Source organism: Quercus robur, chromosome 4, assembly GCF_932294415.1.
Source record: "Quercus robur chromosome 4, dhQueRobu3.1, whole genome shotgun sequence".
Lineage (NCBI taxonomy): Eukaryota > Viridiplantae > Streptophyta > Magnoliopsida > Fagales > Fagaceae > Quercus > Quercus robur.
Genome location: NC_065537.1, coordinates 65,475,437 through 65,491,387, shown reverse-complemented (window position 1 = coordinate 65,491,387; position 15,951 = coordinate 65,475,437). Strand labels below are relative to the sequence as shown.

The following is a 15,951-nucleotide window of genomic DNA, read 5'->3' as shown; positions in this document are numbered from 1 at the left end:
CTAGTTTCTAGGAAAATTAACCTCATTCACAGATTCAAAATATTCTGAGAGATATCGATGAAATTGTGAGAAGAGGTCATTTGTTAAAAAATAATTTCATTACAATTAACATTAATAGGTCCCAAATTAGCTCCCAATTAACATTAAATGACTTCAATCACTCCCATTTTAGACTTAATTAGTTCCAAATTTACCCTAATTAAAAAGATAATTGTACAAATTACTCATTGAATAATTAATGCTTAACTATCTAGTTAATTAGGTGTGTGTGACCCTACCACAAAATGTAGTCCTAACCAATCAAATTATGACACATTATTGATCTCAAATTGATTATACTTATAACCAATTGTTCATAATCACATATAATCGGACTCAATTTGTGATAGTGCATCTCGGCAATTAGAACTTGATTTGATAATAACTTTCAATTTGATGGTCAGATTAGGGCTTATGACCAGTTGATTTGATTGTTACAATATCAAGATCATTTTGGTGAAATAAAATTAAGGATCTAGTAACCAGAATCAAGATGCATATTTTCAAGGTGAAATTACCCTTTTACCCTCCATGTGAGGTTAAATACGGGTTGCAAAAAGGGATGTCAACACTTTGGCTTGAAGCGTTTGCATATGTTTGGGGAATCTCCATAATGGTCTCCCTTTCATTCTATATAGCCTGACAAAACAATAAAGAATCATCTGCAAACAATAAGTTAGTAACTCTGGGTGCTCCTCTACAAATAGAAACTCCTTTTATTTGCCCTTCAAATTCTGCTTTTGCCAATAAAGCTATAAAGCCTTCTGCACAGGTACGGTGACAGTGGGTCTCCTTGGTGAATTCTCCGTGAAGGATGTACCATACCAAAAGGTTTTCTATTCACCAAAATAGAGAAGGATGGTGTGGTGACACAACTCATCACCCTCTCTATCCATTGTGTTGGGAAGCCCATTTTCTCCATAATCCCCTGAAGGAATTGTCATTCCACCCGGTCATAAGCCTTGCTGATATATAACTTCAATGCCAAGGTCCCTTTCTTGCCCTTCTTCTTAGCATGCATTGTGTGTAGTGTCTCATAGGCCACCAAAAAATTGTTTGTAATCAATCTTCCCAGTACAAAAGTACTTTGTGTGGGCGAGATAATATGTGGAAGTACCTGTTTCAATCTGTTTGCCAACACTTTGGAAATAATCTTGTAAATCACATTACATAAACTTATTGGCCTAAAATCAAACATTTTTTCTAGGTCATTCACTTTAGGAATAAGAACAATATTTGTGTGATTTATCTTAGGTAACATATTTCCATTATTTAAAAAATCCAACACAGCAAAAACAACATCATCACCAATTATGTGCCAGAATTTTTGATAGAAAAGGGCATTCATATCGTCGGGTCCTGGGGCCTTGGTAGGTCCCATTTGAAATAAGGCCACTTTGACTTCTTCAACAGTGAATTCACTAGATAAGGTCACCTTCATATCTTCAGTCACCCTTATATGAACAGCATTCAAATACTCCTCCATCTAATCACCAGCTCCTGCATGAAATAGAGTGTGAAAATAGTCTAAAGCTACCTCCACCACCTCTTCTATTTCGTCAACCCACAACCATCGAGCATTTTTAATAACACTGATGTGATTCTTCCTTCTTCTTTGTGTAGCTTTGGAGTGAAATTTTTTTGTATTTTTGTCACCATGCTTCAACCAAGAAACTCTAGACCATTAGGCCTAATAAATTTCTTGTTTTTGGAGAAGCTCATCCATCTTTTTGCTTAATTCCAAGTACTCAGCCTTGCTGGTTTCAGATTTCTTCTTCATTCAACTGATCCAATCTTTTTTGAGTCTCTTTGATAGCTTTAACATCCGGATCAGTCCATGCCGTACCCCAACTCAATAATTCTGGTCCACACCTTTGGATTTTTTGCTTAATGGACTCAAGTCCATGTGCAGCAATAGTGTCTCTACCCCATGCCTCTTTCACTGTGGCCTCACAATCAGCTTTCAACAGCCAAGACTCCTCAAACTTGAAGCTTTTCTCCCTTCTCTGCCTTTGATGGTTAAAAGATTGTACTCGCAACAACAATGGAAGGTGATCCGATGCATGTGCTGATAAGTGTGTAATTCTGCTAAATGGAAACTTCCTTAACCAAGCTTCATTGGCCACCCCTCTATCCAACCGAATTTTTGTATTTGCTTCCCCCCGTCTCTTGTTGTTCCATGTAAATGGGTAACCCTTAAAGCCAAGGTCTTGAAGTTGGCAAGATTCCAAAGCTTCCCTGAATGCATCAACCTATGAAGTTTGTGGTGGCCGTCTTCTTTTCTTTTCCGAAGCATGTAAAAAAGCATTAAAATCCCCTATAACCATCCAAGGTCCCTCCATAAATGTCTTTAAATATTCTAACAATCTCCAAGATCTCTCTTTCTGTTGTGCCTTTGGCCATCCATAAAAACAAGTCAAGAACCATCTAAACCCATCCTCCTCAGTTACCACTGCTAAAACATGGTTTGCAGTGTAATTAATATCTCCAAATTAATAGTATTCTTCCATAAAAAAGCTAATCCTCCCCCAGCATTAAGATGCTTAACAATAATCTTATTTTGGAAAGGAAAATTACTATACAAATTCTCAAATCCATCCTTGTCTAGTCTTGTCTCCATAAGAAAATAGACTGTGGGAACTTGTTCTCTCACAATCTTGCGAAGGCTTTTACCTGTCCAACGGTTCCCAAGCCCTTGACAGTTCCAACTTATTAGCCTCATTGCTCCCGACAAGGTTAACTGTCCACCCCCGCTGATATATCAACAACATTATCTTCCTCATTGAGTACTCTTCCTTTCTTGGTCTCATGTTCTTCAGTCTGTCCACTGCTGGTCTCCCTTACATCTCTCTTCCCAAGTGATGGTAACGTAATTGCTCTAGCCAAATCCCCAAGCCCAAAATCCATCCTATTGATACGGGTCCAAGTAGTTTTAGGCCTAGTTATAGATGGCCCAAAGTCATCCCTGAATTTATCAACAGCATTTAAAGAATTATTATAAAGCCCATTCGCCCTATGCTCTGCTTGCACTGCCTCCAAGTTGAACACAATTAATTCCTCCTCAAAACCAGTATGCATTTCAACATTACCTTTTATAGTTGGCATTAAATTCAGAGTGGGGTGCACCACTTCAGAGTCCATCTCATTCACGTTTGCATGGTCAACCCCATCAACATGCTTAATTCCTGCTTCCTCTCCTAAATTCATGGAATTTTCCTTATCTTTCTCACTAGGGTTTCCAGGGTTTTCTGCCATCGTCGTCTTCCTCATGTTAGGCACCATCAGATCAGAAAAATTCATAGAACCACCGCCTCCAACCTCCTCCGAACTGGACTTGTTATTGGAATATGGACTAGCTGAAGTCCTTGCATGTCCCCCTACTGCCCTAAGCAAATCTCCATACTGATACTCTACTCTTCCACCATTCTTCTCCACTACATAGTGTGCTGCACAGTGCTTTAGATCATGCCCTAATATCCCATAATAATGGCAAAAAATAGGTAGTCTCTCGTACTTAAAATCCACCCAATATTGCTTTCCATCTGTCCTAGCAATAAACCCTCCTCTCCTAAGGGGCTTCGAAATTGGTAAGGCCACTCTAACTTGCATAAAAAAAATGGACGTCATCCTTTCTTTTTTTCCATTCAACTTCTTCCACCACTCCCAGTCGGCCTCCAACTTCTTTAGCAACTTAAGGAGAAATCATGTCAAACGGCACACCCTATATTTGCACCCAAAGCGACACGGTCAGCATTTTAATGTTTCCCACAGTCATTCCCTTTTTCCATCTTTGCAACATAAGAAGCTAATTATCAAAAGACCACGGACCACCTCTCAAAATCCTATCCATCTCAAATTTAGAATGGAATTTAAATTGAAATAGATTCAGCCCCACTTCTGAAATCTCCATGGCATCATCAACTCCCCAAGCCCTCCTTATCGTATTCTTTGTTGCCATCTTGTTAGAGGGCTTACACGTTAAAAATTTCCCTATCAGACTCATATTGCAACTCTCAATCACTTCTAATCTTCCTTCATCAGAGATCTCTATAACTTCTTCCTCTTCGGAAGTTAGCTTCATTTTTTCCATACTATCTGCCATCTCGTCAGCCATATTGGAAGAAAAAAACAAAAACTATACCCTTCGCACAGGCCAAGGGAGGGAGAACCTCGTGGGAACACGAGAAAGAGAGAGAGCTCCACGCAAGGGAGAGTATTTACAAAAAAAAAATCCTTCCGAAGACTTGAACTCCGGACTAGAAGTAGTTTTAAATGGACTTAAAATAGTTTTAAATAGGTTGGTAGTAGTACAAATTAAAAAATTTACATAAAAGTATAAAAGATTTTAATTGAGTCTTTTTTAAATATTATAAGTTTAGGTTTTTATGAATCTGCATGTAAAAAATATTTGGCACAAAATAAGAGATGGAATGATACTTAGCACAAATTGAGGCCCATTTAAAAATATAGACACTGGACATCAAATTAGAGGGCAATTAAAAAAACACTTGCACAAAATTAGAATTTAATTAAGAAAATACTAATTTAGATTCATAATCGAACTTTTTCTCAACTTCCACTTGAATATAATATACATGATGATAATATGATATGATATATAATGATTAGTAATAATCAATTCTAAAACTTCACTTATGATTTTTTTTCCCTTTAGAGGGCACAATTGTAGCCACAAAGAACATATTCATATCAATCGATATTTATGTTAAAGTTAATAAGAAAACATTAAGTAATGTGAGGTGAATAAGGCTATTGATCACCTAATTGAAAGAGAGAAATAAGGGGGATGTAGCTACATTCTCCTCTTTTGAGAATATTCTAAGCATTGATATTGTATCGAGATTTGAAGTTGATGACCAAATGTTATTATTAAGTATAACAAAATTAAGGAAATTGAGACTCTAATTGAAATTCAATTTGGAATATATATATATATTTTTAGGGATAGAATCTAATTGAAATTTTTTTTTCAATTTTGATTTTATATATATATATATATATATATATATATATATATAATCTAAGAAGTAACTCAATGTGCGAAGTGAAGACTCTAAAAAGAATTTGGATCTTTCGTGACAATTAAAAAAAAAATTATGTTGTAGCTTTCATGAATGAACATTCAAGTTTGCAAGGAAGCTATACCAGCAAAACACAATTTACTGAAGAGGATGATTTTATTGGAAGACAAGTGCGAGCAGTGTGGTGTTGAGTCCAAAACGGCAGTCCATGCATTATGGGAATGTGCCACGTTAGATGAAATCTGGGAGGCTATTCCAGGCTTTGAAGAGAGGAGACAATATGATATTTCAAACACTAGAGACCTGATTAGGGTGGTTCACAAGAAAAGGAAAAATTTGGACCTCATGGCCATGGTGATGTGGACGATTTGGCACCGACGAAACCAACACCGAGTTAGCTCAAATGTTTTTCCCAAAGCACAGGTTCTCCAACAAGCTTCGCAAGCCCTTGCCACTTTCCAACAGAGCCAACAATCCCTCATTCAGCCTTCAGCAGTCACCTGACCTCAGCCCCGTGCTTAGTGGAGTCCGCCTCCTCCGAATTGCTTTAAACTGAACTTTGATGGATCCGTTTTTCCGGAGTTGGGCAAGGCAGGTTTAGGTGTGGTAGTTCATGATTGTCAAGGAAATGCTATAGCCTCGTTGTCAGAACAAGCCCCTCTACCATTTTCACCAGACATTGTGGAAGCCATGGCAGCAGCAAGGGCGATGACCTTTGCACAGGAACTTGGTATTGCAGAGTTTATGCTTGAAGGAGATTCAGAAGTAGTGATAAATTCTCTTTGAAGCAAGGAAGCCTCTGTATCTTCTTTTGGCCATCTTCTTGAGTCAGCTAAATCCACTCTAGTTACCAGTAAATGCATTGCTTTCTTCCATGTCCGTAGAACTTGTAATAAAGTAGCCCGTAACATAGCTAGACATGCAAGACATATTACAGGTTTGTCGGTGTGGGTAAAGGATGTTCCACCACACCTATATGATGTACTTTTTGCCGACCCTGACTGATTTTTATAAAAGCAATAGTCCTCATTCTCAAAAAAATAAAAAAATAAAAAATAAAACAAATGAATAGCAACTTAAAAACTCTATTTAGTTTCTTCTCCCAGTATCATGTCTATAAGAAGTTGGATGTTGGACGCAGATATGTGTTAATGAAAACATGCTTTTTTAACAACCTGTGATGAAATATTTGCTGCCAAAAGTGTTCCTTGAAAGCCTTCCTCAGTGTGTTGAACATTCATTTTCTGGTCAAGGAGTTCTTCAAAGCTTTGATCTTTCATCATTAAGAACCTAATAATAACCCAATTAAATTATTTGATAAAAATTACAAGAAACATTACGATACAAGAGACACAACAAAAAAAAAAAAATGCTGGCAATATAAGGATTGGGCATTTTTAGGGTGTGTTTGTATAAAGTGTTAGAAAATGATTTTTTGAATTTAAAATGACGTTTATAAAAAATAAAATACCATAAAGAGTTGTGATTACATAACAAAATTTTAGGTTTTAAAAACGTTCTTTTAAGCTCTTAAAACGTTTGACCAAACAAACCCTTAATTACAAAGGTCCACCTTTATTTATGGGCTACGTTTTTTTAATTGGACTTATTGGCTTTGAATGGATTTTTATTGGCCTTAACTAAATGAGCTTTTGGGTTTTAATTGAGTGTGGTTTTCAAATTGGGTTTCTTATGTGTTTGGAATTTTGTTTAAAATGTGGGCTGGTTGAATCTTGTTTAGGGTGTGATATTAAATGGCCTTGTTGAGATGTGGGTTGGCTGAGTTTAAGTTGTGAGGTTGGTTGATGTAGCTCAGGTTGAGCTGCATTTTCAAATGGAAGTTGGCCATTTGGTTTAAATCTAAATGTGTGTGTGGGACTCATGGGTTAAGGCATTAAAAAAAGAATAAATCAGATGGGTTTTGTTAAAATTAGTTGGTATTATGCAAGAGTTGACTGGGTTTAATGAGTCAAACTTAGCCCAAACCCAATTTGAGGGTCAGGCTGAAGCCACTCAATTATTTAGCAGTGTAGATCTATTAGGCAGTGTATGAGTTTCGGGGGGGAGTATAGTCGCAAGGCTGAAACTTATAGGAATTAATAGAAGGGTATCACCAGAACTGGAGCTTGTGGCTTAATTTGACTCAACACAAGAAAACTTACCAGGTCTAGACATAGTAAATATTGGCAAACTGAGAGCACTTTCTTGATTCTATTTATAGGGGTGCATGGCCGTTCTTAGTTGGTGGAGTGATCTTGAAACTTATATTTGCACTCAAAGTGCATATGTATTGGAAAAATGCTAGGACCACAACAAATCACATTGTGTTGTTGCTGACAGAGTGCATAACAAGTTTAAATGATTTATTAATGGGTTCTCCTCTGGTACTTTGAGTTCCAAAAATCAATCTTCTAATGCCTTAGGCACAGACAGAGAAGGTGCCTACTATAATGGCTTTGTTAGCCAAAAGGATAAAATGCAAATGTATAATATAAACAGAACCTTAGAGATTGCTTAAACAATAATAATTACAATAACTATTTTTTTGAGAGATAATTACAATAACTATTAGAAAGAGAAAAAAGCATCATTGCCAATAGCAATAAAAGAACACTTTCAAAATAGTGAATATAATACAATAAAGATTCAAAAGGATAACACTAAGTGTGCCAAGGTAAAGAATCTAAAGTATAATGCCCCAATCGCCCAGTACGATAAAGATTCAGTAACTTAGTAGCAGCTTTATTTTGAGCCTCCTCACCAAGTTCCACAGGAACCTGAAAAGCTTCTCGCAATGAAGTAAACTGTGTCTCAATAAGCCTGCTCAAATCCTCTCCAACTTGCACATTGCCATCAAAAGAAGAAATTGTCTCAAAGAGAGTCCGACGGACATCATGTACTATGAAATCCTACGTCAAAAATCATAATTTCATTTTAAAATAAAGAAAAAAACCAAGGAACCACAAACTTAAGATAGGATTTAAAATGGCTAAGAAAGAGCAAGACAAGAATTGATGACACAGAACAGATGAGAAATCTGCTAGCAGGTGCTTATGGAATGCTTTCAGGTTCAAAAGGATTTAAAATGACAAAGAGGGCTGTTTCATGAGGCAAATAGGTTTCAGAGAGCATTTCTGACAGCAGCAGGTTTGATATTTCTTGAAGCAAAGTCGTTTATGATAAGGATTTTGGTTTAACACAGAAAAAAGCTCAATCTCTACTGAATACAAGCCCAGTATAAATAAATAACTAAATTGATTAATCAACAAAGCTACTCAAGCTCAAATGAGATGTTTAACAACCATATAATCTGCTCAAATCAGTTTGATGCTGACATATAGGTATACCAAACATTTGTATCCACTAAATGCATCCAGGGAAACAAGAGATTCACCACCAGCCACAAAATCGTAATGGGTTCATGAATTTTGAAGTTCAGTGGTTTATCAATACCATATTGATTCATGCTTAAAGAGTTTGTAACTTGGTGAGAAAGAGTAATAGAATAACAATCAATTTCACACAGAATTCTGATCCCAGTCCCAAAAGAGAGCTCAATGCTTGTATTTTAGTTGTTTACCATATTACAAGTTTTTTTTTTTTTTTTGGGACAAATAGCCATATTACTTATTTAAATCTACATCATGAAAACTAAAATTACGCCCTGAAAATAGATCATTTCGTGATAAAATATCTCCTATTTCAATCTAGATAAATATCTACTAGAGTTATGTAGTTTGCATAGAAGTGCTACTGCTAGTAGAGGAATTGGTGCAGAAAAGTTGAGCGAGAGAAAAATGCGCATTTCGCTCTGAACTCCTAAAGTCTGTTTTATAAGTGGAGGTTTCCCCCTCACACTACTAAAATGAGAATTTTCTGGCCCTGTCCCTACACATGTAATGCTCATAGCTGTTACTGTTCAGAACTATTGTTTTCTTGTGTCTTCTTACTAGAAGGTAGCTTACATAGCAATTATTGATAGTTACCAAAAAAACAGAAGAAAAACATAAATAAATATATCTAGATGAATATAATCTACGACATGTATAATCTTTTGAGATATGATGAACAAAATACTGATACCTGTGTATGATCTGTGGGGTATTGCCTTTTCTGTTTTTTGTCCAATTCACAGCTACTTAAACCCTCTACTTTGAGGTCTAAGAATATTCTGTCATTCACATTCATGGACAACTTTGCCCATTTTTTGTATTCATCACTTGAATTAAGAAGAGCTAGAAAATATTGAGCAATTTCCCTTTCCCCTACTAAGCAATCTCTAATTGATCCTGCAATATAGTATAAGCGAACCTGACTTCAAAATTCAAATTTTTGAAATGGTTGGAAGTCTCAATATCATCCCATGCATCTTAGATATGACACTGATGTATACATGAGAGTTACTCCATTTACATACCAGAGTAACTCTAACACACTTAGACAAGCTATAGGACACATCCAAACCCATGGAAGAGCAAAATTTAGCAGGTAGAATCATACCTGTTAAAGCTAACTTGGAGTAGATCTCAGGGTCGAGAATTTTAGGAGGTAAAACACCTGGGGTGTCCAGCACATAAACATTGGGATGACTACCTATCTGAAATGAAAATGAACTTTCATTTACAAAAAATAAAAAGGAAGATGAAAGGAGCAGAAATTCTAAAAAGCTAATTGATTCTCCAAGAAATATTCAAAATCAAAATAGATGGACTTACAAAAATTTATCCCCCCCAACCCCCCCCCCCCCCTTTTTTTTTTTTAATTTCTTGACTTCCAAATAAAGTATCAAATGGAGCAAGTATAAATGACTGTTTTCTCTTTTTTGAGGGTTTAGGTTATGAAGGGATGCCAGAATCTTTTCAACAGGAAGCCAAATTGAACATAATATTACGTTGGTGGGGTTGTATCAAGTATGCAAATAGTTCTATGTGCCCGTTATCCCACCTTTTTTTTGGGAGGGGCGGGAGATATATAAATTATTCAAAGAGCTGATGCATGACCAGTAGATTTTAGTAGCACCAGCGCTATCCTGGCATGTACTTTATTTCTTGAAAAACTTCAAAGGCACACAATGTTATAATCAACGACACATACCTTCAAGCTGCTGATATCTTTTGTCTCACCTGGATTTGGACTCACTATTGCATGCTTCAACTTTCCTTTCTCTATGAGACAAGGAATATTCCAAAAATGAAGGGGAAAAACCCAGTAAATTTATAATAAAAATACAAATAAAAGAATAGAAGAAAATAAATTATTGTAAGATAGTATTGGCTAAAAACATTAAAAAAAAAAAAAAATTGAACCCAACAGGTGTTTATATGGTTGAAATACCTGCAGCACTAATCCTCCCAATCTGATGCAAAGAGTTGGCAAGGGCTGACTTACCAACATTCGGAATCCCAATAAGCATTATCACTGCTGTATAATTGAAATCATTTGTCCTCTTCAATTCTCTGACTCGGGCTAGTAAAAAATTCAGCAACTGTAAGAAGTGAAAATTCCTTGAATTGGAGTAAATTTATATAAATAAAAACAAAGGCTTTATGAACAGAAACAGTATGAAAACAACAGATATGAAGAGTAAACCTATTAAATTGGTTTTTGACAAAAATTATCATAGTGATAGAAACACATTGTGATCACTAACACATCATTCTCAAGTGAAACAAGAAAGAAGAAAGGCTAGCTTACTCCAGCTAGAGATCCAATGACAAACAATAGATTATATTTTCTTATTCTATATAATACAATTGGCAAACCTATTGATATTTGCCAATGAGTACTACCTCTAGTGGTACCTCCTTTCATAAAAATGCAGTAGAGGGTGGTTTACCGAGCAAACTTAAAAAATATATAAATAATATGTTTTAAGAAAAATTAACATAGCAATAGAGACCCACTGTGATAATCAATGGAAGTAGTTTTCAAGTAAACAAAATAGAACTAATAATTGTTTTGATCAGGTTTAGATATCTAACTATAATAAAATCACATCATTAAGTTTGTCAAACACATTTCAATAAGAAATTAGATGTGCACATGTACACCCAGGGCGCACACACACCCACTTGAATGAATAGGTCATAGATAATGATAAAAAAGTACTGACACAGTGTTATTATCCATAGTACAAACATTGATCCTCACATAATATTCAACTCATTTCATACACCATAACAAAATGGATACATACAAAAGACTATCTAAACACACAATGGATTATGCCTAATGCTCCACAGACCTCTACACACTTGGGAAAAGAGAGAAGAAAATCATATTTACCTCCTTTATATTTTCCTTATTATGGGAATTGACTCCATAAGAGATGCAGTTTTGTTGCTCAAAATACCTCTTCCATTCCTATAAACCAAAAAAAAGGGAGGGGGGGGGGGGGTGTGGAGGAGAACGAAGAAGTTACAAGATAACATTATTTGAAGGCAAATGAGTGAAAAAATCACTTTACAATTTCACTGTCCTGAAAGTATATAGAATTACTAGAGAAATTTATTTTGTCTATTCTGATGAAACGCATATATATAATCTAAAACTTTGATGATCCAGAATGACTGAGTTTTCAAAGAGCATGTTGTACTTGTTATGAAATAATCAAAGGAACAAAACAAGCCTAGGACAATTCCAAATGATGATCACTAGTACATCAACATTCAACAATGACTTTAGAGTTGGAATCGTGACAAAATTTCACTAGTATTTAAAATTACACTCATCATACACAATTTCAGCTGAGGTATCTTTTACAATCTTGAAATAAAAAGGCAGTCAATACCAAGACTAACAAAGGCCGATATGCTGAGAACTTCTACAGAAGTGGCTAGGGAGATTTGGAGTGGAACAGGACCATCTTTTGAGGAGAGTTCCTGATTGTCTTCCTCCCAGTGTTGTTGCCTTCTGGGGGAAGGAAGGAAAGTGGGGCTTCCTTCCAGTACCTTCTGATGCAATAAGGATGGTGAGGCTGAACAACAGAGCATATTTGGGGTGCAGATGGGGTTATCCTGTGGAAGGATATACGTGGGGGATGGGATTCTTTCTCTAAATACGTACGGTTTGAAATACAAGATGGTTCTAGAGTGAAGTTTTAGAAAAATATTTGGTGTCGTGATGGTTCTCTTAAGGACTTGTTCCTAGATTTTTTTGCCTTAACAATAGAAAAATGAGGCTTCAGTATCATCATATCAAGAGGGAGGGGGTGTTGACATTCCCCAATTCAGCTGGTCTTATCAAGATTGAGAGATGGAATCAGTTGATTCTTTTTTTCAGATTCTTTATGCTAATCTGCCCTCCTTGTTTGGCCTTGATCGAGCTGTGTGGATACCAAAAACAAAAGGAGTGTTTGAGGTTCAACTGTATTATAATGCCCTTAAAAGTATTAAAGGCTTCTTTCCCCTATAATGAGGAATCTATTAATCATCTACTTCTCCATTGCTCTATGGCAACAGGTATTTGGTCCTGGGTCCTCACTTTGTTTGGGTTAACTTGGTAAATTAGTGTTTCAATTGGTAGAATATTGACAAGGAAACTTTCAGCACCATAGAGCAGCTAAGGTGTGGGGAGTCTTGCCTCCCAACCCATGCAGTGAATGAGAGTCTTTCTCTGTTATCCAAAAATATGTCAGTCAAGTTTGGGATATCTTAATGCAAAGACAAGTTCATAGTTCATACTGGGGTTAAATCATTTGAATTTAAAATAGTTATGGATTTCAAAGAAGATTTCAGGCACCATAAAGCAGCTAAGGTGTGGTGAGTCTTGCCTCCCAACCCATGCAGTAAATGAGAGGTCTTTCTCTGTTAACTAAAAAGGATCCCCAAAATGTTTACTAAAAAAAAAAAATGTCTGTCAAGTTTGGGATATTTTAATGAAAAGACAAGTTCATAGTTCATACTGGGGTTAAAGCATTTGAATTTAAAATAAATATGGATTTCAAAGAAGATTTCTGGCAATATCATTAATTCCTTTCACATGAAAACTATCTATCATTTTATGGCCATATAGATATTATGACAAGTGCCTTCAGAGATATAGGTTGTGCTCAAGATATATTTGAACTTCCTCCATAAAGGACTGCAAGTTTCAGGACACTTTTGGTTCCCTCAAGAGGATTATCAACCCTTAGAAATTTCTTATTTAATTACTATAGAAAACAAAGAAGTGAACAAAATACCTACCTTAATCTGAGACCGATTTGCAAGGTCCATCTTGTTCATCACTATGATCCGCCTAGAGGAAGATGGGTAGTTTCTCAATTGCTCATACTCCGATGACAATGGAATCTAGAGAGCAATAACAATAAACATTAAAATAATAAGAACAGACTTATCAAATTATCAAAAAAGAATTAACTTATCAAAAAAAAAGAAAAAAGTAACTGAAAATAAGCCATTAATGTTGGAGCAAATTTTGTTTTATTAAGAGCTCAAACGATGGATTGAATTAGTTCTTGCCAAAGGTGTGAGTTCATGCTCCCTTGCTAAAGTTTCAACCAATTCTTGGTGGCTTTGCTTAAGTAATCTAGAATTGTATCTTACAAATTCTAAATCGAAATTCAGTAAGATTGCTTCCAACATAATTATCTCAAAACTTACAAACATACTTTCTGAAAAAAAATATAATTAAGAATTCATTTTTAGATAAAGCAAGCAATCACTTTCTCTTTGTGGGTTGCTTGGGTTCATGAGAATCTACTGTGGGGCAATAGTTTTTGGTCTGTAAAGCTCCCACAGAATATTACATACAGGGGTTGGAGAACTCTTCTGAAGCAAAGAGGTCAAGCAAGACGATTTCTAAAACATGAGATTTGGGATGGTGCCAGGTCTTCTTATGGCAGGATAATTGGCATCCTGATGGTATTCTAATTCAGACCTATGGGTGTATAGACCAATATATGATGCAGCAAGCTCCATTGAAGCTAAGTGAATAGTGACTTGAAACAAGGAGAATGGTGCCGGCCCCTTGCTAGATCAGAAGATTTGGTGAGCATTCAAAGTAAGCTCAGCCTCATTTCTATTGGTAAACAAGACAAACCTTTCTGAACTGCTTCTCCATATGGCAAGTTCAGTTGTGCTGCTGCTTGGAACCAATTAAGGCATAAAGAGATGGAGGTGGTATGGTGGAAATCAGTATCGTTACCTCAAGCAATACAAAAACACGCTTTTATGGAGTGGCTTACTTTGAAAAATAGGTTGACTACAAAAAATAGACCGATCCAATGGGGTTTTTTTGGGGATAGTTATTGTGCATTCTGTAGAAATAAAATAGAGAGTAGGGAACATTTGTATTTTGAGTGCTCCTTTACCAAGAGGGATTTGGAAGCATGTGATGGGGCTTCACCTAGTAACTGATGTTCCGATTATTTAGGATGAAATAGTCCAATGGGGAGCGACTAATTTGGAGGGAAAAAGTTTTAGAATTACCTTCTGCAAAATGGTCTGATGGGCCACAATCTATCACATATGGTAGAAATAGCAGATGTCATGGAGGAAATGTTTTGACAGAAGAACAAATTATACAGAGAATTAAATGGGATATTAGAGCTAAAATGGGGCATGTTGTTATGGCTGAAAATATAATGCTTCACAAAGTTCTAAGCTCTAGATGGGGCTGCTTGCACCTTGTTACCTGAGCATACCTCTTTGATATGCTAATGGCTCTTATGGCAATTATGATTACTAGTGCTTTCTGTAGATTAAGCAGTTGTTTAAGACCTAAGCAATTGCTTTAGTCAGTTTGTAATCGGAGTGCTAGTTGGTATTTTTGTTGTTCTCTGATATCTGCAGGTTGTAAAGTCTGCCAGAAAAGTTGGCAGTGTTTTAGCAGAATGTGTAGACTTGCTGTCTTGTTTGTCATATGAACTTACTGAATTATCCAAAAAAAAAAAACTTTTCTCTTAAAGGCATGAAAATGAAAACAACCAGTAATGAAAAAACAGAATAGTATTACACTATAAAAGTAGAGATGAATGACAGCTTTGAATCATTAAACAAAACTGAAGCAAACCCAAATCCAGATTTCATCCACCACCCACTTCTTATTGGGTTCAACACTAATAAGAAACCCAAACCCAGATGCTAAAACAAGTACATCCACACAAAGAAAATGAAACATAGATATACATGTACATGCATATGCAGACATTTTATCAAACAGTTGGTGTACAATACAGACTAAAGAAACGGGAAATGAAGAGATGAGAAGAGAAGGGTACCCTTGCATCTCTGATTTCAAGAACGAGATCAACCAATGGAAGTCGTTCGGCGATGGCACGAGAGGCCGCAGCCATGTGAGGGCCGTACCATCCTCCTCTTGTGGCCAATGCGCCTATTTGCCTTGCCAATTTAGCCGTTGCTGCCATTTGGGTTATTGGCTCCAGTATTCAAAAAGCAGTTTATTAGTGAGTGTGTTGGCTGATAGACCTTTGTTTGTTTTTGGGCTTGTTCAGCTATGTGTTTCGGACTAAACTCATAGGCTTTGAAAGTTTCAATGGTTTTTTTTATTGGGCTTTTGGGTTTTAATTTAGTGTGGTTTTCAAATTAGATTTCTCATGTGTTTGGAATTTTCTTTAAAATGTGGTCTAGTTGAATCTTGTTTAGGGTGTGATTTTGAATGGACCTTATTTGAGATGCGGGTTGGCTGGATTTAAGTTTTGAGGTTCGTTGATGAGGTTCAAGTTGGGCTGCATTTTCAAATGGAATATGGCCGTTTGGTTTAAATCTAATTGTGTGTGTAGGACCTTTGGTAAAATAGCACAACTGCACAAGTAAGTCACGAGCAAGAATTATTATTATTATTTTTTTAATGCTTGCTTGCTTTTCTTTTTTAAGAGGATTATTTTTGTTAATCAAATGAAATAATT

The 15,951-nt window shown here is 36.1% G+C and overlaps 2 protein-coding genes across 6 annotated transcripts; both read right to left on the bottom strand.

Moving 5' to 3' along the window:
* Positions 1-1,802: 1,802 nt before the first annotated feature.
* On the bottom strand, positions 1,803-2,761 carry LOC126722407 (uncharacterized). The gene is made up of 2 exons (XM_050425562.1): positions 2,622-2,761; positions 1,803-2,277 (listed from the first exon to the last, which is right to left on the bottom strand). Exons 1-2 carry the CDS (start codon positions 2,759-2,761, stop codon positions 1,803-1,805), a joined length of 615 nt encoding a protein of 204 aa, XP_050281519.1.
* A 4,828-nt stretch (positions 2,762-7,589) lies between these two features.
* LOC126723387 (DAR GTPase 2, mitochondrial) lies at positions 7,590-15,728 on the bottom strand. Of its 5 annotated transcripts, none has more exons than XM_050426779.1 (8): positions 15,304-15,728; positions 13,268-13,372; positions 11,367-11,444; positions 10,416-10,566; positions 10,176-10,246; positions 9,582-9,678; positions 9,165-9,370; positions 7,590-7,866 (listed from the first exon to the last, which is right to left on the bottom strand). In XM_050426779.1, the coding sequence occupies exons 1-8, from the start codon at positions 15,448-15,450 to the stop codon at positions 7,804-7,806; spliced, it is 918 nt and encodes a 305-aa protein (XP_050282736.1). In that variant the 5' UTR covers positions 15,451-15,728; the 3' UTR covers positions 7,590-7,803. The 5 variants fall into 5 exon arrangements, with proteins under 5 accessions (XP_050282736.1, XP_050282733.1, XP_050282732.1 ...); XM_050426776.1 differs by having other exon boundaries at positions 7,590-7,990; positions 10,470-10,566; positions 15,304-15,722; XM_050426775.1 differs by having other exon boundaries at positions 7,590-7,990; positions 15,304-15,717.
* Between the last annotated feature and the right edge of the window lie 223 nt (positions 15,729-15,951).

What these genes read in the sequence shown, in the direction of transcription:
- LOC126722407 (XM_050425562.1), bottom strand. Translation starts at nt 2,761, where the DNA reads ATGAGGCTAATAAGTTGGAACTGTCAAGGGCTTGGGAACCGTTGGACA. An exon ending in AAGGATGGATTTGAGAATTT is followed by an intron (nt 2,278 to 2,621) that starts GTATAGTAATTT and finishes TGATGCATTCAG; the next exon opens with GGAAGCTTTGGAATCTTGCC.
- LOC126723387 (XM_050426775.1), bottom strand. Translation starts at nt 15,450, where the DNA reads ATGGCAGCAACGGCTAAATTGGCAAGGCAAATAGGCGCATTGGCCACA. An exon ending in AAGATATCAGCAGCTTGAAG is followed by an intron (nt 9,679 to 10,175) that starts GTATGTGTCGTT and finishes TTTTCATTTCAG; the next exon opens with ATAGGTAGTCATCCCAATGT. An exon ending in CTCCAAGTTAGCTTTAACAG is followed by an intron (nt 9,371 to 9,581) that starts GTATGATTCTAC and finishes ACTATATTGCAG; the next exon opens with GATCAATTAGAGATTGCTTA.